The following is a 27,858-nucleotide window of genomic DNA, read 5'->3' on the forward strand; positions in this document are numbered from 1 at the left end:
GAAAAGCAAGCTTATTTGAAGAGAGGATCTTTTCAGGGAAGGAAGAATAAGGAGAAAACTGGTGAGGAGGACATCAAAGGAAAGCCTTTTGTAAGAACTGGTCTGAAGGCAGGAAGAGGTTGATGCTTGGCAGGAAATGGGAGACTGTCAGGCATCGGTAGCAGCACAGTAGGTGCAAAGCCAAGAGACCATAAAAGATGAAGTGGGAGTAGTAAGGCAGAGAGCAGATTCAGAGAAGATTAGGCACTGAGTTGGTGGATTCTATTAGAGTCCATTAGTTTCTCTAGGTTCTTGTATGACCTTGCCACTGTAGTAACTGAGCTCTTTGGCAAAGAGAATCAGTCACTAACATCCTTCTCAAATATATAGAACTACTTGTCCTCCTTTTTCCCAGGGTCTTCCTCTCCTGTCCCTCTGGAACTACCTGTAACCTTCTATGATTAAGGCTGCAAGTTTGTCACGGAAGTCACGGATTCAGTGACTTTGTGACCTCTGTGACTTCTGCAGTGGCTGGTGCACCTGGCCCGGGGGCCACCTGAGCAGTTCAGGCAGCCCCTTGGCCAGACACACCAGCTGCTGCTGGGGCAGTCTTGGGCCACCACACCTTCTCCTCCCCTTCCCCCCCTGCAGCATCAGGAGTTTGGATGTGGGAGGGGGGAGGAGGTTGGGGCACAGGATGGGGTGAGGGCTTTGGGTGGCGCTTACCTCGGGGGGCTCCCCAGAAGTGGCGACATCCCCCTCCCTCAGCTCCTAGATGGAGGCATGGCCAGGCAGCTCTGCATGCTGCCTCTGCCCCGAGTGCCGGTCCACAGCTCCCATTGGCCGGAAACCATGGCCAATGGGAGTTACAGGGGAGGTGCCTGCAGGCAGAGGCAGTGTGCAGAGCTGTCTGGCCATGCCTTCACCCAGGAGCTGAGGGAGGTTGATGTCGCCGCTTCTGGGGAGACGTGGAGCCAGGTAGGGAGTCTGCCAGTCACCCCCACACCAGCAGGGGTCCCAGGCCATGTGCCACTGCCCGCTCCCAGGCCGCCCCCCCAGCACCCGCAGTGTCCCCCCCCCGCGCACACGCGCGCGCACACACACACACACACACACACCAATTCATGGACAGGTCACAGGCCGTGCATTTTTATTTACTGTCCATGAGTTTTACTAAAAATATCGTGACTAAAATTTAGCCTTATCTATGATTGATTGATTGTCTCCTACCACCAAACTATTCTTACAGCAGCACTGTATTTCTGGTGTACTTATGCTAACATAGGCCCAATCCTGCAAAGTGCAAATCTCTACTAAAGTCAGATTTTGAAGATGTGCTGACCAGAACTGAACATGGTATTCCAAGTGAAAACGTGCCACTCATTAGAAGGGCAATTAACCAATGGATCTCACTGCCATGTGATATTATTGAATCAAAGAGCCTAGATGAATATAGAAAAGGATTAGATGTCCTTATGAAAAAACATAATCCGCAGTTACATTGCCTAAGAGAAAAATGTATAAGGGATCAGAACCCTCTGCTTTGTGACCTAAGCTAAACAATAGTTGCCTGAGCTTCAGAAGTTTGCATAATTGTCCAGTAATCAGACTGACCATTAATCTGGTCTGATCTTGCAATTCTTGCACTTTGTGCATGAACTGCATGGTCAGATATTGTATTACTTCTATTACAGTTGTACTCAAAAGCCCCTATCAAGATTAGGACCTCATTGTGCTACATGATGTACAGACACACACAAACAGATATGGTCCCTGACATGAAAAGTTCATACTCAATCAGCCATGAATATGTTCCCATCTTAGCTATTTAAACTTCCTGACTCACCAGTACTTGATTTTTTTTCTTTTTCTTTTTCCTTCCTATCTTTGGGACTACTCATGTTGTTCTTTAAGTGACTCTTTCGAGTTTCTCTTGATGTTGTCCCCAGGCATTGCCTCCTTTCTGTACTGCTGTAAATGTTTCCATTGCTCCCTGTCCTCTGCTTAGCCCTTTGTTCATGTGCAGCCAATTAGAGCTGTTCCTTATTTTTCTTTGTAGCACTTAAAATAGACAATACATCTCCAAACTCTCATTTGAAAGTATCTTTTCTATTGTAGTGTACAGTCTAGGTCAGCACAGCAGACATTTCTGTGGAAAGTGGATGGCAGCATGAATATTTACTAACCAGCTGGAGGATCAGTTGCCCCTTCACAGCTAGAATTTCTTTAGATCTGTTTAGTTTCATCTAGTATCCACTTTCCTGTTGTCTGCTGATCTCAGCACCTAACTGGACTCCTTCTGCTTATGGAGGCATGTTGTTTTTGAGCTGCCCCTGCATAATTTACAGCTTTTGGCTTGCTGCCTCTGAAGTTATTCAGGGTACTGGATAGCTAGTATCTGATTACATGGAATAATGTGGCATGTTTCTTTTTCTAAATAGTGGAAAAGCCTAGGTTTTGCTGACTCACCAGTTGGTATTCTTCCCTCTGCAGTGGTACTGAACTCGTGCTAAGGGTGTCTGCACAGCAGCTACGAGGGTGATTCCCAGCTCAGGTAGACATGAAAGTGCTAGCTCTGCTTGAGTTAGCATGTTACAAACATCAGCATAGCAGTGGGGGGGCATGGGTGGCGGCTCAGGCTAGCCACTTGAGTACAATCCCACCTGACCTCCTGGATGCATACTCAGGCGGTGAGCCTGAGCTGCCTTCCATTTTCACACTGCTATTTTTAGTACTCTAACTTGAGCAGAGCTAGCACATGTATGTCAAACTGAACTGGGAATTACCCTCACATCTGCAGTGTAAACATACCCTACGTGAAACATAAAAGCAATAGCTGGCCACATCTAGATCATAATATGCCACTTCTTGCAAAAATAGGAGTTTTGGCTCCAGTGCCTTTCTCAAATTCTGTTGTAGGGTCACTGTTGGATATAATATTTTTCACTCATTTAAACAAAAGAAAACCCAAGTCTTTGTGTGTTGCTGGCAAACAATGCTTGCTCATTTACTCTCAATTTTAGCGGTTTAGTAACATGATGCCTGCGTATGCTATGCTGTACAGCTAGCTCCTTTTTACTTGTGGAGTTTGTTATAGAAATTAATAATGACATTTACCTTTTCTTCCACTCTTTCCTCTTCACTCGTGTCCAGGAATGTCCTCCAAGGAGATCTATGGTAACTCAAACTTTAGCACTTTCTCTTTCTTGGGTTATTACTTTAAAATGTTTAGGTTCTTTGGGAACTTTCTGATATCTGTATAATGCTGGACTAGAACCTGCAGGTAATCAAAAAACTGTCTGATGCATGTGTTTTATTTCTTTATAATATCTCTTTGTACAAAACTGATTCTGTAAGCTACCGCTTAAAGAAGGGTGAAAAAAGCATGTTTTTACCCTAGTGAGAAATTATAGGTTACTTGCAGGTTCATAGGTTCCTTTATAATTTTTAAATTTACCAAGTAGTCAAATAATAATTCAGTTTAGAAGCATAATGATGCATGTCCCTCCAATCTGTTAAGTAAGAAAATCAATCCTAATCTAATAGTAACACCACTTTTCATGATACATATATCATGTATCACTGTTTAACTTCATCTGCATCTTTCCTTATGGCCCTTTGCTTTTGTCAAACCCCTGCATGTGTGTGTTTCCCAGTATAATGCCAATGTGATAATATTCAGAAGCTGCCTTTTTTCCCCAAGTGTTGCATTTTTATTCTTCTACAGATGATTCTTTTGTTAGACCAGTTACTTTTTGGATTGTTGGAGATTTTGATAAACCTTCTGGGAGACAATTGTTATATGATGCTATCAAACATCAGGTAGGTGGTAGCATTTCAATTTAAAAGGAGAGGCAGTGTTGTTCCGTGGCTAGAGCACTGGACTGGGACTCACTTCCCCTCTCTGTTCCAGCATTTCCCTTCTACCCTCTTTCTGTCTTTTCTATCTATATTGTGAGCTTTTTGGTGGTAGAGACACTCTCTTACCATATGTTTTGTATGGGACCTAGCACAATGGGGCACCCAATCTCAGTTGAGCCTGTAGGCACTTACCCTAATATAAATAATAATGGACACAGTTCAGGCTGACAGACCTAATATTAGAATGACACTGCTGTGTTTTGACTTGGGCATACATGTGAGCATTGTACCATAACCTCTGCTTTGTCTCTCTCATCTGCACTGATTGTAACATAGGAATTTTTCTCGTCCAGTGTTTTGGACAAAATAATTCTGATGTATTTCAATGCAGTACCTGCTCACAAAATTAATTACACATTCAAATAAACATCAGTATTGTGTAATTACTTTCTTTTTTTCTCTTTTCTTTGTCCCTTTCAATCTCTGGGACATTAACTTGTACCCTCCACAAAAAACACACTTGAGAAATACGAACTCTGCTCAGAGTGCTACTTTAATGTCTCTCTCCAATTCCCTCCTCAGGCAAAAGCCTGAGTAAACAGCTGAGCCTTACACCTTGCCCTGCAAGTCACTGAATTTTCTTGTTCAAGAGTGAGAAAAAAAATAAGTTCCTGCATTGTGACAATTGAGCACTTTAACATAAATATTAAGAAACTTACAATTTTAACTAACTCAGACACATTGCCCGTTCTCAGTAAGGGTTCTAGTTACGACTACATAGTAATTCAATACGAACCAGGAATCAGGGTGGGGAGGTTTGTTATAGTTGTGGTGGGAATCGTGTTTTTTAATTTCTTGACTACTGTTCACTTACTCTCTCAATACCATTTCTGTATTAACTTAGATTTTGTATTTAATATTACATAGTTGTGAGTCACTTAATAAAACAGCATGGCCAATTTTGTTTCTTTAGCAATTTTAATTTTTCTGGCTTCTAAATAAGTTGCAAGTGTCTGGCAAGTACCTTGAATTTCTGCAGCCATGCCACCTAAAGCTGGGATTTTGTCAGATCTTGTCCTGCTCAAGCCGGATCATTACTCTCTAAAAGAAAACAGATACTGTGGGAAATGATGATGTTGAATAGGGGGTGCTGTTCCCTCTCAGTATTTGAACCAGTGCCACACAACGGTGTCAGGTGTGCAGGGGCAGTGCTACCTGATATGCCAGCTTTAAGGTCTTGACCCTTTGGGCTCATTAATACCCTGTAGTGCTTATTGTAAAAGTAGAGTGTTAACTCCTGTTTATCCTGGGTAAATTTCAGCTTTAGTAATTACATTCTACCTACCTAAATTATCCTTTAAGAGAGGAAAATATATTTTTCATGTTTTTGTCCAAAATAGTCATGTAGTATTGCCAGGTTTCATTCCTGCAGTGGCTACACTTCAGTATAAAGCAAGGCAATAGAACAAGGCAGACACACAATATATATGGCAATTGGTTTGCACAGTGCTTTGGGATCTGTTTTGTATTTGGATTGTAAGCTCTTTGTGGCAGGAACCTTGGCTTCATACTTGTCTCTAATATTGTAAGCATGCTGGTGCTATGCAAATAATAAATAAGTTAGTTTAAAGTCATTCATTATCATTAGTCCTGTTAGCCTTGAGCTGCTGACTAGCTGATTTGGAATCAATATTTCCCATTAGGCTATACAGAGCAGTTTCCTTTTGCTTTTTATTATGATGGATTTATCCCACCTATCTAAAAACAGACTAGAATTCTAAATGCGTTCTAACTAGCACTTTATTAAAACACAGAAATCCAGTAATCATGTCCGAATTAGCATGATTAATAACCCTAGTGAAGATCCAACTAACGAGAACACAGTCATCACCAGGGCCATATGGGCAGCTTTACAGACACAAACGTCAAACAATGCCAAGAACTTCATCACTAAAATGGCTAAAGAAGAGACAGCAAAGGCACTGGAGGCAGGAGCTGACATCACAGAATTCGCGGTTGGTGTAAGTACTTGTGATGACTTTTACCGGTGGTGGGATGCTTTGCTAGCACTTCTGATGAATTTCTTAGGGTAAATGCAGGTTGTAACTCTTGATGCAATATGTTCACACAAAAATTCTAATTCTTGTCCTTAATGGATTAATTTCACCAAACTCAGCATGGTTTCACAATTGAGAGAGACGATTATTTACTTTATTTTTATGGCTTTGAAACCCAGTGGGGTCTTGATTTTTAAAAAATAGCTTTTTCCTTGCAAGTCTAGTAAAACATTGTTTAGATTTTCTTTTTTAAAAATTGTGTTCCAAAAATGCATTTGATCATTACATACAAGACAGAAAACAACAGTTAAAATTAAACCCTCCTATTATAAGGTCAAAAAGGACTGAGGAATGACAGGCCCACTGTTTTTGAATTTAATTACTTTGTGCATTTTAACCTATTGTGCATATTCAGCTTCCATTTTCTGTGCATATGAATTCTTCAAACAACAAATGGGGAGAGAAAATATTAGAAGAATAAGAAAATGTGATTCTTAGAACTGGAAAAATTAGCAATGGGGCTTCCAGGCAGGGTAGTACCTGAAACTATTGCTGAGTCACTTTTCGAAATTAGCTATGTTTCAGTTTGATGGTGTCACTTTAATAAGTACAGGAAAAGGAGAAAATGTTTTCAAATTAAACTTGAAAAAGTGATACCAAGTCATTAAGAATAAAGAAATTCATTATGACTATTCCAAGTAACACGAATGGCAGACAACAAGGTTTTCACATCAAAAGTTGTGAGATTGATTGTTTGAAAAGGACAGAAAGATCCAGGGATCAAACAGCGAACAGAAGAAAGGGAATAAAGAGAAAAAGGGTTTGTGGGCTAGGTGTAGCAAACTATGAAGAGGTTTGTAAAAACTTGATAAGACAGTTTAACAAGTAGTGTCCATCTATCACAGGGCATTTATGCAGAGTCTCTATTATGGTTCTCATTTGAGTGAGAATATGTTTTCTTTTTTTCTTTCAGGGTATGGATGTCAATACTTTTAAAGAGGCCTTTGAATCCCCCAAAGTGGATTTTATACTGTCTCATGCCATGTACTGCAGGGATGTTCTTAAGTTGCAGAAAGGACAGAGGGCAGTGATCAGCAATGGAAGGGTAAGGTCACTTCCCAAAGGGGGAGACAGACATATTCAATATGTAGCAAATAAGGAAGACTTGATTGACAATGGAGATCTAAGAATGAGATGCAGAACCTTTCTTCTTTAGGTCACCGGTTCAAATCCAGCCCAGGTTGACTGTGGCCAAAGGTTGTTACCATCTGATGGCTCTTTGTTGTGTGTGAAATTAGTGGCTACATCTCAATACAGTTTCAACTGGACAAATGTCCAAGTAACAAAAATGTGAGTTGTGACTAGCACAACTTGAAGCACAAGGGCCTCTTACCCCAGAGAGGCTGATTCCAATTCAAGGTTGAGGCAGATTCATTGGGCAGTGAGACAAAGTTGTGTTGCTACTGTCAGTGCCCAGAGCTCCACATCCAGCACCTTTCACTATTTAACTTTTTAAATAAATCATTTAACTGTAAAATTCCACTCCAAACAATGAAACCTGTTTGTCCACCGTAATTAGCTTTATTATTTCTCCTGACTTCAAACAACTATAACAACAAGCCAAAACAGGTGCCACTGAGCATTGTTTTTTTTTTCAGTGCTAACTACAGTAACTCCTCACTTAATGTTGTCTCGTTGTTACGTTGCTGATCTGTTAGGGAACAGGCTCGTTTAAAGTTGCACAATGCTCCCTTCTAATGTCATTTGGCAGCTGCCTGCTTTGTCCACTGTTTGCAGGATTATCTGGAAAAGCAACCTCTCCTCGAGGGGATTAGAACAAGGGGGGGCCAGCAGCCCCCCCATCAGCTCCCCTGAATTCCCTGTAAGGTATGTGGCTCGGCAGTTGCCCAGCAGCAGTTCAGATGGACCTTCCCCCACTGCTGTGCTGTTCCTGACCTGCCCTCTGCCTTGGAGCTGCTCCCGGGAGCTTCCTGCTTGCTGGGGAAGGGAAGGAGAGGGTTGCTGATATCAGGATGTACCCCTGCTTCTGCCCCCCACTCCTTACCCTCCTCCCTCCACAAAGTGGAGGAGGGGGACAGGGCTCAGGGACAGAATGGAGGGAGCTTGCTGGAAGCTGGTGCTTCCTGTCTGGTCTGCTTAAAAGGGCAACGTACTTGAAGCGCAGTCAGCGTACTTAAAGGGGCAATGCAAGTCTCTCTCTATCACTTATGCACGCACCCCCCAGCACTTTGGAAAGTCAGCACCTGTGCAGCCATGCATGTGCTGTCAAGAGGAGGGAGAGGTGCACTCCAGCTGGATAGCGTGGGCTCATCATCATGTTCAGTTTTTGCAGGGAAGTGTTTGCAGCTACTGACCTGCATCTATTGTGTTTCCTCCCTCCTGCCTCAGGCCATGCTGCCTTGTAGAGTGTGAGGCTACATTAACAACAGCGTATTAACCCTTGAGGGCTCAGCCGAGTGCTAGTTCATCATTCAGCAGCAAGGCATTCCCTGGGAAATATCCCACCCTCTTACTCTACCACCTCAACCAAGCTTCACAATCATTCATTGCTGTGTACAATATTAAAGTGTTTGTTTAAAATTGTTTAAAACTTATACTGTATATGTATATAATGTCTTTTGTCTGGTGAAAAAAATTTCCATGGAACCTAACCCCCCGCTATTTACATTAATTCTTATGGGGAAATTGGATTCGCTTAACATCGTTTCGCATAAAGTCGCATTTTTCAGGAACACAACTACAACGTTAAGTGAGGAGTTACTGTACATTCCCTGTCATGTAGTTATAAATTGTACGTGTTTTATTCCTGTCATTGAGAATTCACTGGCAACTCTAATATATCTGACATTTGAGAAATATGATTTGATAGTATTTGCTGAGCAGCGGGATTCTGGTCTGGAATTCCATTGCACCCTCAAGAGTTTGATCTACATAATACGATGCATCTCAGTCTCCAAGTACTCAATGGATGCTGAGAAAGTATATATTGTACATAGCGACAGGTCTGATCCTCCACATTGCAGAGCACCCTTTGAGAGGTGATTAGTACCTTCAACTCCCATTGATATTAATATGACTCAAAGGCACTTGGCACCTGCAGGATTGGGCCCAAAGTATGTATCTTTAAAATGTCTTTGATGTTTGTTTCAGTACAGCACTTACCTAATAAGTCTGACTCCATTTTCTTTGTAGATTATTGGCCCATTAGAAGACAATGAGCTGTTCAATCAGGATGATTTCCACCTCCTAGAGAATATTATACTAAAGACATCAGGACAGAAAATCAAATCCCATATTCAGCAGTTGGGAGTAGAGGAAGATCTGTAAGTAAATATGAACAGGAACTAAGTGGACTGGTTGAAAGCAGGGCTCAAGTCAGTAACACGGCCTTCTGCAATGGGAAGAGGGGAGAGGAAGCAGACTGTTGTCTCAATTTGTATAAAGTGCATGTATTCATCTTGCCAATAATAAAATATTTAGAGGGGATAAGGGGGAAAAGACATTTTAAGTTGCTGTATTGAGTTGAATCAGCTTTGATGGCCTTGTGCAGCCCACACACTCGCCTTCAGAAATAAATTATTAAAGTGACTGGAAAACCAAGAAACACGCTGTCTGTATCAGTGGTTTTCAACTTGTGGTCTGGGGAACCCTGTGGTCTGCAGACTATGTCTAAGATTTTCAAAGAGGGACACGCCTTCATTTAAAATTTTTTAAGGGTCTGCATATGAAAAAGGTTGAAAACCACTGGTCTATATCATTAAAATAATCCTCTGTACAGCAAGCTTAATGGCATGGATGCAGAACATTGTTCTGTTAGTCATGGTGTTCAGGTTGTGGTCTCTTGGCTAGGGGAAAGGGGCTAGTATAGCAACAGTCATGCAAAATGGGAAAAAAATATGAAGAGGAATAAGGGTGGCACCCCAAAAAAGAAAAGACGGAGGTGCTCTCTGCACTCACTCCTCTTTCAAGCCAGGTACAGTGAAAACCCTGCTTTAGCTCATCCTGACTACAGAACACCTCCATGTACTAAGAGAAAAATAACATTTTAAATGGGGGGGAAAATATGGTTGCTACTCCCTACCGTGGCCTATGTTTAGAATGAAATCTCTTACATTTCTACACACAAATCAACATAATGCTAAGGGCTTGGCAACCCCCCCTCCCTTTTTTTTTTGGCTATATAAGATTAGATTTGAAAGTGTTTTAACCCATCTGCTCTGGGTGCTTGGGTTTTCCAGTATATGCAGATGTTGGATCACTACAATATTTACTTACAAACAGAGAAGGAGGAAGAAAATGAGAAAGAGAACATTCTATCAGGATGCCGCAAAGATGCCATACGTTTTGTGGACATATTGGGATTTAGCTTATGTTTGCTGATTAGCCTTTAATATTTATTTGAGTATTATAGATTCAAAATACATTTCTGTATCAATAACAGTGACTATATAGGTATATAAGCTTCTTTTAAAACTTCATTCTTAATTTATCAGCATTTCATGGTGGGACACAGGAGGAAAAAATGAATGGAGGAGGCAAAAAAGGGGTGGAGAGACACACAGATCCTTATTATGGGTTCCACAAAATGTATTTTAAAAATCTAGTCATGTTCAAGTTCTAAGGAACATATACAAGTTTCCAAAAGACATTGATTCCTGTACACTGCCATCTATTTACAGTTTGAGTGTGTAGGATCTCTTGAGTATCCCGTTTATTTAGCTTATACAGCCTGCAAAACTCACTCTCGCTTTCCTGTGACCTCCTGCTACCTTTTAAAAGCCAGCAGTGTGCATTTTTTAACATAGTCAAACAGATTTTTAAGTGTAAAGACATTCACTATTGTGCTGAGACCTTGCACACCACAATTCTATCAGAGTGAGTATTAACAGTGCCATAGATCCCTTTATACCCATAGCCAGTAGAAGGAAAGGGAGAATGCTTAAGGCCTGTTCCAGGAAAGGGGCTGGAGGGAAGGGAAGGGACAGGAAGGAGGTACATGGTTTGAACTTGTGCTGAATTTTGGGCACAGCTGAGCCAAGGTTCTAGCAGATGCAGGCCCAGCTTTGGACTGAGCTCTGGATTAGAAAACATGCCAGAATTTAGCAGATTTCATCAGGTATATAGTTTTGTTATGAAAGGCTTGCACAATTGTCGCTATAAACCCATGACACTAGGAGTTAATTATGGGGAAAGCTGACAGATCCTTAACTACGGCATCACTAGCTAGCACTGCTATACCATGCAACCCAATTTTTATTGTTTAGTGTTTCATTCTTCAGATTTATTATGTTGTCACAGAATTGGAGCTTACAAAAGGTGTTTTTCTTTAATCTGGAAAATGTAAATGATACTTAAAATACTAGATTAAATATTCAGGGAATAATAAAAGGGAAGTAATTGTCAACAGTAAATTTCTTTGGCACCATGTTGCATTCAAATTTGCTCGATGCATGGAATTGCTTTTCAGTGCTCTAAAGAGAGTTGTAGTTTTTAAAAAAAACTTCTGGAGCTGCCCAGGAAGAGTGCTCTGCAAAGTTAAGAGAGCTGGGTTCAATTAATCTCTTACTGGTCTGGCAGAAGCAGGAAGAGTTCTGGAGGCAGCATATTTAGTCACTACAAATGCAATCTGATTTGCATTGCTCAACAATTAACCCCTGTTGTATATAATGGAGTGATTTTTTCCAGAGAGAGTACACTGGTGATCATGCCTTATGAGTGCTTAGATCTTCAGATAAATCTTCAAAGTTACCTCAGAAAAATCGTGGGATCTTTGGGTGATGGGAGAAAGGAGGATAATAGCTCCTATACTCTGGGTTAGATTTTAATTTCAGAAGTTTGCACCATTTATTTTCACACTGTTGTCTCAAAAATTGCACTACTGCACGTATACGTTAACAATGAAGGGGTTGTTTTTGAGAGGAGTAAAACATATAGTTCATGCATCTGAGATTAGAACCTGGGCCTCTTATTTTGTATATAATCTTCAGTAATACTGGGGGAAATACATAAATATTTCAGAGTACTTGAAAACCTTCTCTCTTCCAGTGCAAGTGACTTGGTAATGAAGGTGGATGCTCTTCTGTCTGCTCAGCCAAAAGGAGAGGCAAGGATTGAATATCAATTTTTTGAAGACAGATACAGGTATCGGGCTAATTTTAAATTCAGAGTACATTTGTTGACCTATGTATTTCTTCTTCCTTGTCTTTGATGTATATTAGCTCTATATCTCGTTAAACTTTGAATCGTCGTTATCATCATCATCATGGCAAATTCCACGTAGCCTCCTTGCAGATTTATTTTTCTGTTGCTACATAGGTGTAGCAATAGAATAGTCTCAGGGCACAGTAATGTTTCAGAGAAGTTTTGTGTTTCACAAAACATAATAAAATAAAACATTTAATGAAATTGTTCAAGTGCAAGAGCAAATGGCTAGTGCGCTTATCTACTGAGTCACTATTGTAATAATTGGGCTTACAAATTTGTCCTAACTGTAAGCTCAGTTATACAAAGTGAATAAAAGTTCATAAAATGTCACAATCTGTAGCAATAAATGTTGAAGAGAAAAGGTGCAAGAGGGAGACAGACTGAATTAGTACAAACAAAAAGGCTTATGGATATAACTCAAGGACTGTATTAAGATCATGCTTCTTAAACAAGAAAAGAGTGGAGCCAGAAATCAGTAGACCTAAATTGTTATGTCAGAGACTAGACCTAATTGGTAGAAAAATAATGAGTCTTTGGGCCATTCTGCTCATCACTCCCTTTTGGGACCCTTAAAAGAAAAGATTAAAAAAAAAAAAAAAAAAAAAAAGAGCAGAAGCTTCTCTGACAACTGCTGCCTGGGAGATGGGTGGACTGGGAGGAGCAAGCATTACCATCATGGCTCCCACCCCTATTGTGTCCTGGGATCTACCATAACACCATTGGGCCTTTGTCATCCTGATCCGGAGAGATGTCCTGACCAGACCAGGCCAAAGAAAGGTACCCAGATGACATTGTCACCTCCACCAGCTCTGAGACGTTGGTTCCTGCTTTCTCCCCTTCATCCCCCACCCCTCAAAAAAACCCCAAACCCACCCTGGTGTCCTTTTCTTCCTCACAAGGTAGTATATTTTATAACACTTCCGTAAACCTGTGTGGCCAAAGAGGCAGTTTAAAGCAATGCCCTAAACAGCCCAATGCAGGTACGAGTTTGCCTAGCCTCAGAGTGGCTAATAAGACCATGTGCTTTTCCAGCAGTACAGTTGCAAGTGAAAGTCAACACCAGCGATAGTCTGCATTTTCTGTCTTTCCATCTCCTGTATGTTTGTTCTGTCATCTAGGAAAAGAGATCAGACTTCTTCATAGATTCTAAGGCCAGAAAGGACCATTGTGATAATCTAATCTGACCTTCTGTGTAACACAGGCCAGAGAGCTTCCCCAAAATTATTATTAGAGCAGATCTTTTTAGAAAAACATCCAGTCTTTATTTGCAAATTGTCAGTGATGGAGAATCCACCACAACCCTTGGTACATTATTCCAGGATTTCAATAGCAACAGCAAAAACAACAGCTCCACCCTATTTTAGCTAACTTTTTCTCTTTTTCCCCCAAAAGGGACACTTACTACCATCTTTAGTATCATCTAAGAAATGGTCAAACAAAGGCTTTTCCTTCTGAAGACTCTACAACTAGAGGGAAAGGGAAGAAGGGATATTGTTAAGACAAAAGGCTCATTTAAAAGCATTTGAAATGTAGACTATTAACTGTTTTTCCTTCTCTTCTGTATCTTTAATAAAAGATTTAAAAACTTTTAACGATGTATTTGCCATGGGACTAAGCAGGGTCAGGTCTCCAAACCCCAAACCTTATTTAAAATTGTTTAATGTTGGACCATGACAGTCATGTTAACACTTTTGATTCTTTGGGTCAATTTATTCCATCAAAATTAATACATTACCACCCAACCTACAGATCCTTAGGCTCTTTGGCCCCAGTTCAGGAATGTACTTAAGTACATGCATAACTATAAATTTGTTAGTCTCTAAGATGCCACAAGGACTCCGCGTTGTTTTTGCTGATACAGACTAACATGGCTAAATCTGTTAATTTAAAATGGCTTTTTTAATTCTTGATTTTGTCCTCTTTTCTTTTTGTTTAGTGCAGTTAAACTGAGACCAAAGGAGGGGGAGACCTACTTTGATGTGGTGGCTATTGTTGATCCAGCTACCAGAGATGCTCAAAGACTTGCTCCATTACTTATGGTATATATAAAGCATTGTAATGCATTAATCAGCAGTTAAAAGACAGTAAAATAGTTTAAAACTTTTATAATATAGTTTGTTCTGTAGTTATGGATTGTTTCTCTTTCCTCTTAAATGGATGGTGGATAGGAATCGTGTAATGGCCTGGTTGAAGCCTACAGTACAGTAAAAAAGCATTAGAGAAATTTACGGGTCTCATGAGAGAGACAAGATTAGGTTGCTGATATGAGAAAAGCTTCAATTATGTGATGTGCAGAGCGTTTGTCAGTCATGTTGGAATGTAGCATTTGATACTCCTTGACGTCTCTTGTTGGTAAAATTATTACTTATTTGAAATCCCATCTTGCGTTTGAAAAGATAGAATAAATAGAGTTGAAAATCATGGTAATGGGATTATTAATTAAACTGGAAAGAAAGGCTGGGAGAGTGGGGGGTAGGGTGACCAGACAGCAAATGTGAAAAATCAGGATGGAGGTGAGGGCTAATAGGAGCCTATATAAGAAAAAGACCCAAAAATCGGGACACTCCCTATAAAATTGGGACATCTGGTCACCCTAGTGGGGGGCTTAGTTTATTTGAGTTATGATCAATTTCTCAGAAGGGCTCTGGGCTTTACAAAATTAAAGTGCTTTGAATTCATGGATTGGAAGGCTCTCTAGAAATACAAAGCATAGAATTGTTAAAATAAAATACTTCACGGGGTAATAATTAGATCACTAGGATATTTCTTTAATGTTTTAAAACCAGTCTTCACATGAAAGCCTAACATCGAAAACTTAGGGCATGTCCATGTTACAGAGCCTATGCTGGCATAGCCCCTTAGTGGCGATGTAGCATAGGAGTTTTGCTAGCATAGTAAACCACTTGCCCAAACAACATTAGCTAAACTGATAAAGACACTCTTCTATCATCACAGTTTCGTCTACACTGAGGTTTTTGTCAGTATAGCTATGGCAACTAGAGGGTGTGACTCACACCTAGGCAACATAACAGTATTTGGTCCTGCCATGAGGGCAGGGGACTGGACTCGATGTCCTGTCGAGGTCCCTTCCAGCCCTAGAATCTATGAATAACAATGCTGGCAAAACTCTGTAGTGTAGACCAGACCTTAGGCCAGGGGTCGGCAACCTTTGAGAAGTGGTGTGCTAAGTCTTCATTTATTGACTGTAATTTAAGGTTTTGCGTGCCAGTAATACATTTTACCTTTACAGGGGCCGGCGGATGGAACCCCAGACTGGCAGCGGGCTGAGCGGGGCTGGCGGCCGGGACCCCAGCTGGCAGGGGCTGGTGGACGGAAGCCCGATGCCGGTCTGGGGTTCCGTCCGCTGGCCCCTGCCAGGCAGGGTCCCGGCTGCCAGCCCTGCTCAGCCTGCTGCTGGCCCAGGATTCCGTCAATCCAGGCTGGCAGCGGGCTGAGCGGGGCCAGGCAGCCAGGACCTCTGCTGGCAGCAGAGTGCCACTAAAAATCAGCTCGCGTGCCGCCTTTGGCACGCGTGCCAGAGGTTGCCAACCCCTGCCTCAGGCTATGTCTACACTACTAATGTAGCAGTACTGGTATACAAAGTGCTCCTAATGTGGACTGGCAAAGATGAGCTTTATATTGGTACAGTAAAACCATCCCCCATGAGCAAAACCAACTACACTGGTAAAAGTGCAGCTTTGCCTGAATAGCTGTGTCTACACTAGTCTTCTGCTGGCACAGCTATGTCACTCAGGGATTAACCCTCTTTACGCCCCTGACTGACATAGCTATGCCAGAAGACGACTAGTATAGACGCAGTCCTAGACGACTCCATATTTTACAGTATTTTTCTGTTTTGACATGGGTAAAATTAGACTCGCGTCTCATATGTTTATGAGAGATTCATTTGGATAGACTATATCAGATAACTAACTTCAGCATGTCAGTGAAATGCTAATTACAGTATACTATGTAATAAATAATTAAAAAGGCATGGTAAGGCCAGGGCCGGATTAACTCAGGGGGTTTAGGGACTGCAGCCCAAGGCCTCAGGCTAAGGGGGGCCCTGCAAAAATAAATCCATAATTATATACAGTTCAGTGGTCACCAACCCGTTGATCATGATCGACTGGTCGATCCTAGAGCCTCAGCCAGTTGATCGCGATCTTCGGGCCACTAAAAGTCCAGTGGCGCAGCATGGCTCAGACAGGCTGCCTGCATGCCGTGGCCCCACACCACTCCTGGAAGCATCCAGCTGCTGGCATGTTTTGGTGGCCCCTGGCCAGGGGGGGCAGCTCAGCACGCTGCTCCCACCCCCAGCACCGTCCCTGCAGCCAGCCACTAGGAGTTGCGGGGGCGGTGCTTGCGGGCACGGGCAGCGCACGGAGACACACTTCCTCTCCCGCCAGGGGCGCACAGAGACATGCCAGCAGCTGGCAACTTCCAGGAGCCTGAGCTCTTCTGCGCTGCTGGCCAGGAGCCATCTGTGGTAAGCGCCTCCTGGATGGAGCTTGCACCTCGCACCCCTTCCTGCACCCCAACTCCCTGCCCCAGGTCAGAATCCCCTCCTGCACCAAACTCCCTCCCAGAGCCCTCACCTGCACCCCAACACTCTGCCCCAGCCTGGAGCCCCCTCCTGCACCCAAACTCCCTCCCAGAAAGAAACTACTATAACAGCTGTTCTAAGGTAAGAAGTAGGCTATTTTGAATTAACTATATTCTACATGTTTTAAGACTGAAATGTAACCACAGAACGACTTTATGTTAATTAAAAGGCAAGTTTAGTATAGCGTTAATAGCCTTGATGCCATAATTGTGATAATTTTGTTTTAAATTAGGAAAAAGACTTGTATACAGGGGCCCCACAAAATCTAATAGCCCCGAGCCCACAGGAGAGTTAATCCGGCCCTGGGTAAGGCCACTCTCAAATAATTTTTCATTGGATCATTTTATACAAGTTCAGTTCCACAGACAATATTTTTGAGGGAGAATCTGTCCGCATCTTGTCTACTACTTAGAATATCCCCCAAGTCCTATTTAAAATCATGGTACAGCAGGTAACTAACTAACTTCACCAATTCAATCAAATAAAATTTGTGGAAGTCAGGGCGAGAAGGGAGATTGTTAAATGCTCACTAAGGCTTAATCTGCAAAAACAGTACTCATCTCTCTAGTAGGAATTTTAGGGTATATGTGTCTCTCATATTTTTAGGTTTTGAACCAACTGATAAACATGAATCTAAGAGTTTTTATGAACTGCCAGTCCAAACTTTCTGACATGCCTCTGAAAAGGTAAGGAATACCATGTTGGGGGAAAACACCCTAGTGTAAACAGCAGTATTTGTGGGGATCATTTACAGGAGATAAACATGCAATTCTGAAGTCAGAAAAGGCCCCTGAGGGCAACAGTTCTGTTTCATGGCAACTTCGGAGGTTTCAAAATTTGTTTTCATTCCACAATGGAATAAAAACTAACCCTTTTGAATGTTTTTGCAAAACCAGAGTTGTGCTGAAATGTCCTCTTTGGGATTGAAACACGAGCTTTTCAGTTCAGGAAGGGGGTGTATATATCTGCGTCTGTCTGTGTCTAGAAACTGGTGGGACGGCACTGACACAGGATGTGGGAGATCCAGATTCAGGTCCCTGCTCTGCCTGATTCAGAGCAGAGTTTTGACCACTCTGAATTGGGCAGAGCAGGGACCTGAACATGGATTTCTCGCATCCCACTGTCCTAACCACTAGCCTGTAGAATGAGAGTCTCTCTCCCTTCCCCTCCCCCATGAAAACTTTATCAAAGTCAGTATGTCTCCGCATATTTGCCCACTTTAGTCTCTGGAATCCCTGCTGTGACTTTATCTATAGTGGTTCAAATGCAATATTAAGATATTGTAGCTATTCAATAAGACACTTCAGAATTTAATTTGAGTCTAGATCCTTCTGGTAAAGTAAAATATTTAATATTTAATATTTAATGAAATTTGACCTATGTTAAGTGTGATTTCTTAAGCAAAGAGCCCATACATAGAAGGGAACAAAGGTCCAGTAATGGGCTTTCAGAGGCTCTGAGACTATCCTTTGGAAAGATGACTGTCAGTGAAAGTTAAAAGACATGAAACATGGCAGCCAAATATTCTAGGATTTTCCTTTTGAAATTTCAGCTTTTATCGCTACGTTTTGGAGCCCGAGATTTCTTTCACAGCAGACGACAACTTTGCTCCTGGTCCAATTGCCAAATTCTTGGATATGCCTCAGACTCCACTGTTCACTCTGAACCTAAACACCCCTGAGAGCTGGATGGTGGAGTCTGTCAGAACTCCATATGACCTTGATAACATTTATTTAGAGGAGGTAAGAGACTTCAGCATTTCCTATTTGTTTAATGTGCTTGTATATGATTTTTCTGGGGCTCATTTTTGGAATTTGGAAGCTCAAAACAATGCAATGCTCTAGACAGATGAGGGGAATGCCATATTTACCCATTCCAGGCTTACTGCAGGTTCCACAGAAAAAACTGCATCACATGTGTACAGCATTTCATAGAAATAGTACTGAACTAGAAAAGAAGAAACCTTATTATGTGGCCCCCTAATTTTTTTTTAATGAGTTTTTCTGTTAATGCTCCATATAGTGTCTTGAATTTTTTAAAAAATAATTTGTTCAAAATTTAAGGATTTTTCAACCCGTTTGTTTAAATGGATTTTTTGGGTAGGCCTGAGACTATCACCTGAGACTGTTCAGGCCCCCCCACCTCCTCCCTCCCCTTTCTCTCTGAACACACACTTGTCCTGCTGTTTGCTCCCTGTTCATTTTCAGTTCTGCTGCTGGTGGTACTGGTAGATACCCACTTTCAGGGACTAGGGTAGAGCATGCACCACCACCAAATAGGTAAACTGACAACATACAAAAAAAAAATGGAAAATAAATGTTCTCTTATCTTTACTTTATAATAACTTGAGGAATTAGTTGTCAATAATAATAGTTCCACCATTTTCAGATGGAAAGGGGATTTTTCAATTTGATGGTGATCCTTTCAAACTTTATATGCTATCAGAAAAATCTGGAGGGGGGGAAAAAGGAAAGAAGTGAAATCAAAAGAGGACTCCATGTTTAATCCAAGAATGCTGATAGTAAAATAAAGGAAGTATATCTGTCTGTAGTGTCACTGGTTGGCATTTAGAAAAGCTTTACGGCATGGAGTGAATAAACCAATTACTGTTGGCAGTCACAACTTTCTGACTTGCTAGTCTAATGACTGACATTAGCTAATCAGGTCATAGATATTAGTGTTGGGGTCTCATTACCTGCACTATGAGGTATACCACACTAAGCTTAGGAAATTGCAAACTGATGTAAAGTGAATATCTCTTTCTTGCTTCAGAGCGCAAGCTGATAAGCCTGAGTAGGTCTGAAAGTATCATTTTTCCCCCTTGGATTAAGCCATTCTCATTGACGAGAAACAATTAGATTTTATTTTTAAAAATAATTGTGTGTGTATCTAGTGTATGTGCAAGATGCCAGATTGAGTGCCCTGGAGGCTGAAGTCCTCTATTTATCCACAGAACAGGTTTGGCATGGGCAGTGGCAGTGCAAGCTTCCCCACCAATGTGCCTCAACCCTGACCTGGAGGAACCACCTCTAGAGGTGAGAGGGTAGTTCAGTCTCCAGAATCATTCAGTCCTTGGCTTTGTCTGCTGAGATTGTCAACAGTAGTGCCAACTGAGAGGGTGGCTCTTGTGATATGGACTTCTGTCCACTGCAAAGTGGAGCAAGACCACCAAAATCACTTAGATTAGAATATCAGGGTTGGAAGGGACCTCAGGAGATCATCTAGTCCAACCCCCTGCTCAAAGCAGGACCCAATCCCCAGACAATTTTTTGCCCCAAATCCCTAAATGGCCCCCTCAAGGATTAAATTCACAACCCTGGGTTTAGTAGGCCAATGCTCAAACCACTGAGCTATCCCTCCTCCCTAACTTCAGATAGGCCACTCAAAAGCCAACAGTTGGTAATAACTTTTGGCCACTGCCAACCTAGATAACATTCAGACTGAAAATCTTTATAACCTATTACCAATTCACCTTTATTTTTGTCTCCCTCTAATGTATCTGGTAAAGCCCAGAGCCAGATGCAGTACAATGCATTACATAGACCAAAGGTTGGCTCTAGCATCAATGATCTTGTACTAATTGTAAAGCAAATTGTATTTGTATCACTGTTAATTTATTGTCTTAAACAATTAAATTATAAATGGGCAACAAAAGGGACAATACTAAAAATTTTAAACCTCTAAATTTATTTTTACCAATTGTATTTTATTTTTCTGTACCTGAACACATGGAAAGATTCTGAATGTATCTGAGACTTTTCTAATCTAATCATCATCCCAAGTCATTAAACAATACTGGCAGTGTTTTTGTGTGTGAGATCTCTGAGATGCAGATCACTGAAGCTAACAATTAAACTGAGCATTCTGGAGCAGCAGGGAGGTTGGACCATCTCACAAAATATCATAACATTCTTCACAATTGATAGTCTCCTCAGGAGAAGGTCCAAGACCAAGATAGCAGAGGATTAGGATTGAGGTGCATTGAGAACTCTGGGTGGGTAATTTTGCTCTGCAGATTTGTCCTGCATTATTTGCAGCTGATTGCATCAGTCTCTTTCAGACAGCACTTAGCATACTGTGGGCATTGTGAAAATATGTCTATGTATATAAAGATTAAATTATTAATGTTTATTTTAAATTAATTGGGAATGAAGGATGGTCTTGGACTGGACAGAACTCAACAAATCTGGGTTCAGTTTCCAGCTCTGTCACAGACTCTCTGTGTGACATCAGGCAAGTCACTTGAACTCTCTTTGCCTAAATTCTCCATTTTTAAGGACTTGTCTACACTACCCGCCGGATCAGTGGGCAGCAATCGATCCAGCGGGGGTCGATTTATTGCGTCTAGTATAGACACGATAAATTGACCGCTGAATGCTCTCCTGTTGACTCTGGTACTCCACCAGAACGAGGAGCGCCAAGCGGAGTCGGCAGGAGAGTGTCAGTTGTCGATTTACCGCAGTGAAGACACCGCGGTAAGTAGATCTAAGTACGTCGTCTTCAGCTACGTTATTCACATAGCTGAAGTTGCGTATCTTAGATTGACCCCGCACGGTAGTGTAGACAAGCCCTAAATGCTTCTGTTCTGCCACCCTTTCTTTTGTCTGTAAGCTGTTCAGGGTAGGGACTGTCTCATACTATGTATAAATACAGTGCCCAGCTCAGTGGGGTCCTGATCTCCTTTGGGGTCTTTAGGGATTACTTTAATACCAATTAATAATAATCCACCCAAAACACCATCCCCTGAACCAAAATAAAAGTGCTTTTATTTAAAAACAAAAATTGAATTATAAGAGAATGAGTTAAAGATTTTAGAGCATAATCCAGCCACTAGGAAATGTAGTCAGAATAACTTTGAGTTATTTCTAAATGCAGCAATGGCTCTTATTTTATTTTATTTTATTTTTTGGCAGGTGGATAATAGAGTAGCTGCAGAATATGAATTGGAGTATCTGCTTCTGGAAGGACACTGCTATGACATCACTACAGGACAGCCACCTCGAGGACTCCAGTTCACACTGGGAACTTCAGCCAATCCTGTCATTGTTGATACCATTGTGATGGCCAACTTAGTAAGTGACTGGTTTCATACAGGCGCCAAACTACATTCCTCAAGGTTCTATACTCTATGTTGCTCATGATATATGCAAGTCTATTGGCAAGATCATTAATAAGTACCGATTGCCTTTTAATATGTTGACAATACACATGTGAATATTGCTTGCACCCCAGTGGATTTTGCAAGTTTGGTTTCAGTTGTGGAAGAATGGTTGGATTAGGTTGCTGGCGAGATGTGTCAGAGCACTTTATTCCTAACACCGTCAAGGCAGAAGTCTTGCTTTTGGAGAGGGCTGTCAGTTGTCGTTATGACGATGCTGTTGGTCCCTCCATATCCCAGCTTACTGAGAGGACTCTTGCAGGTAGTAGTGTGCCATCTTAAGAATATTGGCATCACCTTGAACAAACTCTTCCCATGGAAAACCAATCAGTTGTGTAATTTGTGTAGGCTGGCCCTTGTCTCCAAAATAACCTTATAATAGCAACTCGCATCCTCGCACTCATGAGGCTGTCATTTTAATTCCTTCCTAGCATGGCTTCTTCATCACATTCTGTTCAGAATACAGTAACATGATTGCTCACTGATTTTATTATTTCCATTGGCTACCTGGGGAGTGTGACCTGATCTGAAATTGACCTTGTTGATAGTTAATCATGCTGCCCTGGCTATGTTCAACACCAACTTGAGCCTTGTCCAGAGAGGTCTTTGAAGCCATCCATTTTTCAGGATTCCCTCATAATGTCTTAGGTCAGCAGACCTCCATAGCTTTGCTAAAGTGGGTCCCAGGAGTGGAAGTAGTTCCTTCTTGACACTTGTCTCAGTTTATTCTCCCATTTAAAAAACAGGAAATATAGGACACTCCTTTATAGTCTAGGAGTTCAAGGTAGTAAAATCTTATTCTGCGGGCAAGTGAGTGATAGAAAGGGAAGAGATGTCATTTGTTCTGTAAAAATCTATAGAATCATAATTTCAATGGGGTCACCCTCTGCAGAGTGGGTGGGTGTTTCTCTCTCTGCGCCGCCCCCACTTCCAGCTCCAGGTCCTCCGGTTGGTGGACATTTTGGTAATACAATATCATCGGAAATGGGTCAAGTTGGGAGAAAGAACTCTTGCCTGATACCCATGAATACAATGTATCAAAGAGGACAAACCTAGAACAATTGTGTAGCTATATATGCAAGAAAATGTTTAAAAATTATACTTTAACACAGGAATGCATTGCTTACATAAAAATAGACATCCTATGGATGTTACCCTTGACATGTAGGACTGAAAACTTATTCATCAAAGTCATCATCAGTGTCATCTCTGTCTAGGGCAACACTGCTAGACATGTTATCACACTGATTCTCCTCTGCACCACACTGCTGGCTGGCCATGGCGGGCTGCTGGCCACACGTTTGCAGGCTGGTGAACATCTGATCTTTACACACAAGCATTTGTTTAACTGAAGGATTGATTTGGGAGTGTGTGGTATTTCACATATCACTGGTGTGATAAGTCCATCTTCCAAGACCCATCCATCCCCAATAGGGGAGGGTGGTTTTCGATGTGCTCGATCATCCCAGAGCCATTCCATTGATTGATAATTTGCCCTCTTGATAGCAGGTATAAATGCACCCCTTGTCGGTGGCAGTTTTTCTCCATTTGTCTGGTTTTTGGAAAACATCCATCAACATAGCTCTGTAAGTAGCATAATGTTGGTCTTCAAATGGTAAACTCAACATATGAATGCTTCTAGAGCATCTATGACCTCACTAGTAACTATCTCAGCTGTTCCAAGCACCTTCAGAATCAAGCAGAGTGCCGCAAGGGTCGGTCCTGGGGCCAGTTTTGTTCAATATCTTCATTAATGATCTGAAGGATGGCGTGGATTGCACCCTCAGCAAGTTTGCAGATGACACTAAACTGGGAGGAGTGGTAGATATGCTGGAGGGTAGGGATAGGATACAGAGGGACCTAGACAAATTAGAGGATTGGGCCAAAAGAAATCTGATGAGGTTCAACAAGGACAAGTGCAGAGTCCTGCACTTAGGACAGAAGAATCCCATGCACTGCTACAGACTAGGGACCGAGTGGCTAGGCAGCAGTTCTGCAGAAAAGGACCTAAGGGTTACAGTGGACGAGAAGCTGGATATGAGTCAACAGTGTGCCCTTGTTGCCAAGAAGGCTAACAGCATTTTGGGCTATATAAGTAGGAGCATTGCCAGCAGATCGAGGTACGTGATTATTCTCCTCTATTCGGCATTGGTGAGGCCTCATCTGGAGTACTGGGTCCAGTTTTGAGTCCCACACTACAAGAAGGATGTGGAAAAATTGGAGAGTCCAGCGGAGGGCAACAAAAATGATTAGGGGGCTGGAGCACATGACTTAGGAGGAGAGACTGAGGGAACTGGGATTATTTAGTCTGCAAAAGAGAAGAATGAGGGGGGATTTGATAGCTGCTTTCAACTACCTGAAAGGGGGTTCCAAAGAGGATGGACCTAGACTGTTCTCAGTGGTAGCAGATGACAGAACAAGGAGTAATGGTCTCAAGTTGACGGGGGGAGGTTTAGGCTAGATATTAGGAAAAACTTTTTCACTAGCAGGGTGGTGAAGCACTGGAATGGGTTACCTAGGGAGGTGGTGGAATCTCCTTCCTTAGAGGTTTTTAAGGTCAGGCTTGACAAAGCCCTGGCTGAGATGATTTAGTTGGGATTAGGTCCTGCTTTGAGCAGGGGGTTGGACTAGATGACCTCCTGAGGTTCCGTCCAACCCTGATATTCTGTAATTCTAATTCTGCCCATAGAGTCCAGTGCAACTGGCCCAAGAAGGATTACTGCGGGGTTGTACTTAATTATGTTATGTAGCTATATACACCTCTATCCCGATATAACGCGACCCGATATAACACACATTCTTATATAACGTGGTAAAGCATTGCTCTGGGGGGGCGGGGCTGCGCACTCTGGCGGATCAAAGCAAGTTCGATATAACGCGGTTTTATCTATAAAGCGGTAAGATTTTTTTGGCTCCCGAGGACAGCGTTATATCAAGGTAGAGGTGTACATCCCGTTTGGACATGGATTCCAGTACCTTCTGGCTGGATGCTGACATCTTAACCAGTGCCTCATCACAATTCGTTTGGCATAATAAACAAAGCCGATACTCAATACCACTGAATTGTTTTTTTGCCACACTCCTTCCATTTATAGTAATCTGTAACATTAAAAAAAGGAATCGGGTAACATGTTCTTAGCATTAAGTGACAAAACAGTACTGTCAGTTGAGGGCCACAATTTAAATTTGTGAGGGCTGAATGTTTGACATTGCTGTGTTAAAATATTATTTTAAAAAATTGATTTAATTTTTTTTTCTCAAATACATATCTACATAATTGTTCTAGGTTTGTCATGTTTGGTACGATGTGTCTGTGGGAGAAACAAACCCAACTTGATATGATACCCAAATGATACCCAACTTGACCCATTTCCGATGACATTGTATTACCAAAATTTTTATCAACTGGAGGACCTGAAGCTGGGAGCTGAGGGGCAGCGAGTTCCCCTGCTACCACACCACAGAGGATGACACGTTGAAATTAGGATTATTTTTTTTTAAACAAATCAGCTGACATTCCCTTTGCTTCCCATCATTAACTTGCCCAAGGCATTACACATGTTCCCAGACTGTAAGTCTTTTCTGTAATTACCTGAGGCTATGGCTACACTAGAGAGCTTACAATGGTGCAGCTGCAAGCTCTCTAGTGTAGCCGCTCTAAAGGGACGGGTGATAGCTCTCCTGTTGGCTTAATTAATCCATCCCCAACGAGCGGCGGTTGTTGTGTTGTCAGGAGAAGCTCTCCCACCGACAGCGCTGTCCACACTGGCACTTAGGTTGGTGTAACTTATGTTGTTCACAGGGATGGCTTATTCACACCCCTGAGTGACATAAGTTATATCGACATATGTGGTAGTGTAGAAATAGCCTCAGTGTCTACTAAGGTGAATATAGGCCTGATGGAAGAACTAATAAGGAGCGAGATTTTCACAGTTGATTTTTCTGTATTGCACAATTCCCACCTCTTTAGCTGACAACTTCCATAATTTTGCTGTAAAATGAGCAGTGGGTATTGGACTGTGCATGCCCACAGGTGGAGAATGGCTCAGATTTTTGTAAAACGGTTGTTAATTAGCCACGTTGTGGGGAAAACTACATGCTACATTTGTTTGTTTTTTAATGGGTATAGACTTATTTCACTTTACTGTCTTTTCCTTCTTATAAGTTTGGTCTCTGAACAACTGAATCTGAAGAGATTTGGAAATAGCCTGCTAAGCTTGCACACTGCATCATTTTCCTTAACTTCAGAAACTTGGATTGTTGTGCTTTTTCTCCAAATACTTGCACGTGCATCTCTTTCACTGTGCAATCATAATTACACATTTGGTGGCAGAATGAAAGAACATGAGCCTATATGGTGCATCAGCACAAATATTTAGACCCTCATCAGATTTTGTCACCTTAACAATGAATTTTCTGATTCTTCTGCAATTAAAATCTAAAACTTGATGTTGCAATAATATACTTTTGTGTATGGGTTCTGCATAGTAATTTTTTTAAAGTTGTACCAGAGTGGTGTGTTACACCAAGTGTAGGATGTTAAATCTTCCTGCTTTAGCAGTGACTCTGCTCCAAAGAACATTAGTTGAAGTCCCAATCAGTGTAGCATCAGAATGAATCAAACGTGTACTGAAGCTGGATCTTTTATGGATCATTACAGTGGTTAGCTGGTGGTGGCTTGAAAGATTTTTTTTTTTTCCTCCCATTGAGGGAAGCCCACAAGTTGGACATTCTGGGTCATCTTTTCAGAAAAACAGGCTGAAAGTCTGTGTTTGGTTTCTGCTCTGACAGCAACTACTTGAAAAAACTCCATCTGTTTGAAAGATTCTACCTGTTCCATGGTTTCAGAGTAGCAGCCGTGTTAGTCTGTATCCGCAAAAAGAAGAACAGGAGTACTTGTGGCACCTTAGAGACTAACAAATTACTTGTGGCACCTTAGAGACTAACAAACAACCTGTTCCATGGGTATTCCTTACTTTGAAATGGGAAATTTCATTGGAAGTGGTACAACCTTTCCTGTTTGTATCTGGGTTTTGAAGATTAAAGACCTTTTAATCCGTTGATTTATGAGCAAATATATACAAATCTAAAATGGCTGATAAGGAAAAATGGTCAAACTGTATACTGCTAGGAAACAATAGCAAAAGAAATTTCTGTTTTCAGCTAAAACAGCGTGTCACTTTTTTCCTTTACAGGGCTACTTCCAATTAAAAGCCAATCCTGGGGCTTGGGTTTTGAGACTCAGAAAGGGGAGGTCTGAGGACATCTATAGAATCTACAGGTGAGGCTATATGATATCTTTTTGTTTTTGTTCTTGTGGACATTTTGAACTGGACACACATAATATTGGTATCTATGGATCTAACAGTTCCTTTACAAATAGCAACTAATTGTTAAATGAAAATTGAATGCCCTGCCAGACACGCTATTTGTTCCATGAAATTAAATCAAATAAATCCCCTTTATGATCTTGTATGAGTATGTTCACTTTTGTATTTATTGGATAGGTTTGTATGTTTTATGGTGTTAAGGTTTAGTCAGGGAGGGAACAAGGCTGTTATGAAGAAGATCTTTATGAAAAGTGCTCATGAAGAAGAAATAGGAAACACAATGGCCCTTGTTCTGTGATGATGGTTACAAAACTAATTTTTTTTTTTTAATTATTTTTAGCCATGATGGTACAGATTCTCCACCTGACGCCAGTGAAGTTACTGTTGTTCTCAACAACTTCAAGAGCAAAATTATTAAAGTGAAGGTGAGTTTGAAAACTATACTGCAAGAGCTCCTCTTGAAGTAGGGTGGTTGGTTTGAGGGCTTGGACAATGGCAGTGAACAAGGTTGTTGTTTTTTTAAGAACTAATCATCCCTCCTATAAACTTACACCAGAGGCAGTGTGTGCAAAATAAAGCAGAAGCCTCAAGATACTTAGATTATGCATGCACTTTTTGGGGAAAGGGCTGGCACTGTACTGT

At 41.5% G+C, this 27,858-nt stretch overlaps 1 protein-coding gene across 3 annotated transcripts in view; it reads left to right on the top strand.

Moving 5' to 3' along the window:
- UGGT1 (UDP-glucose glycoprotein glucosyltransferase 1) overlaps positions 1-27,858 on the top strand; it is a 91,587-nt gene that overhangs the window by 44,413 nt on the left and 19,316 nt on the right. For all 3 annotated transcript variants that reach the window (XM_054039217.1, XM_054039216.1, XM_054039218.1), the window contains exons 21-32: positions 3,133-3,156; positions 3,707-3,801; positions 5,655-5,861; positions 6,871-7,002; positions 9,111-9,241; positions 11,964-12,059; positions 14,059-14,161; positions 17,335-17,414; positions 18,281-18,470; positions 21,642-21,800; positions 27,082-27,167; positions 27,557-27,641. In XM_054039217.1, coding sequence (XP_053895192.1) covers positions 3,133-3,156; positions 3,707-3,801; positions 5,655-5,861; positions 6,871-7,002; positions 9,111-9,241; positions 11,964-12,059; positions 14,059-14,161; positions 17,335-17,414; positions 18,281-18,470; positions 21,642-21,800; positions 27,082-27,167; positions 27,557-27,641 — 1,388 coding nt within the window. The remainder of the gene's footprint in view (positions 1-3,132; positions 3,157-3,706; positions 3,802-5,654; positions 5,862-6,870; positions 7,003-9,110; positions 9,242-11,963; positions 12,060-14,058; positions 14,162-17,334; positions 17,415-18,280; positions 18,471-21,641; positions 21,801-27,081; positions 27,168-27,556; positions 27,642-27,858) is intronic.

Source organism: Malaclemys terrapin, chromosome 9 (genome assembly GCF_027887155.1).
Source record: "Malaclemys terrapin pileata isolate rMalTer1 chromosome 9, rMalTer1.hap1, whole genome shotgun sequence".
Taxonomy (NCBI): Eukaryota; Metazoa; Chordata; order Testudines; family Emydidae; genus Malaclemys; species Malaclemys terrapin.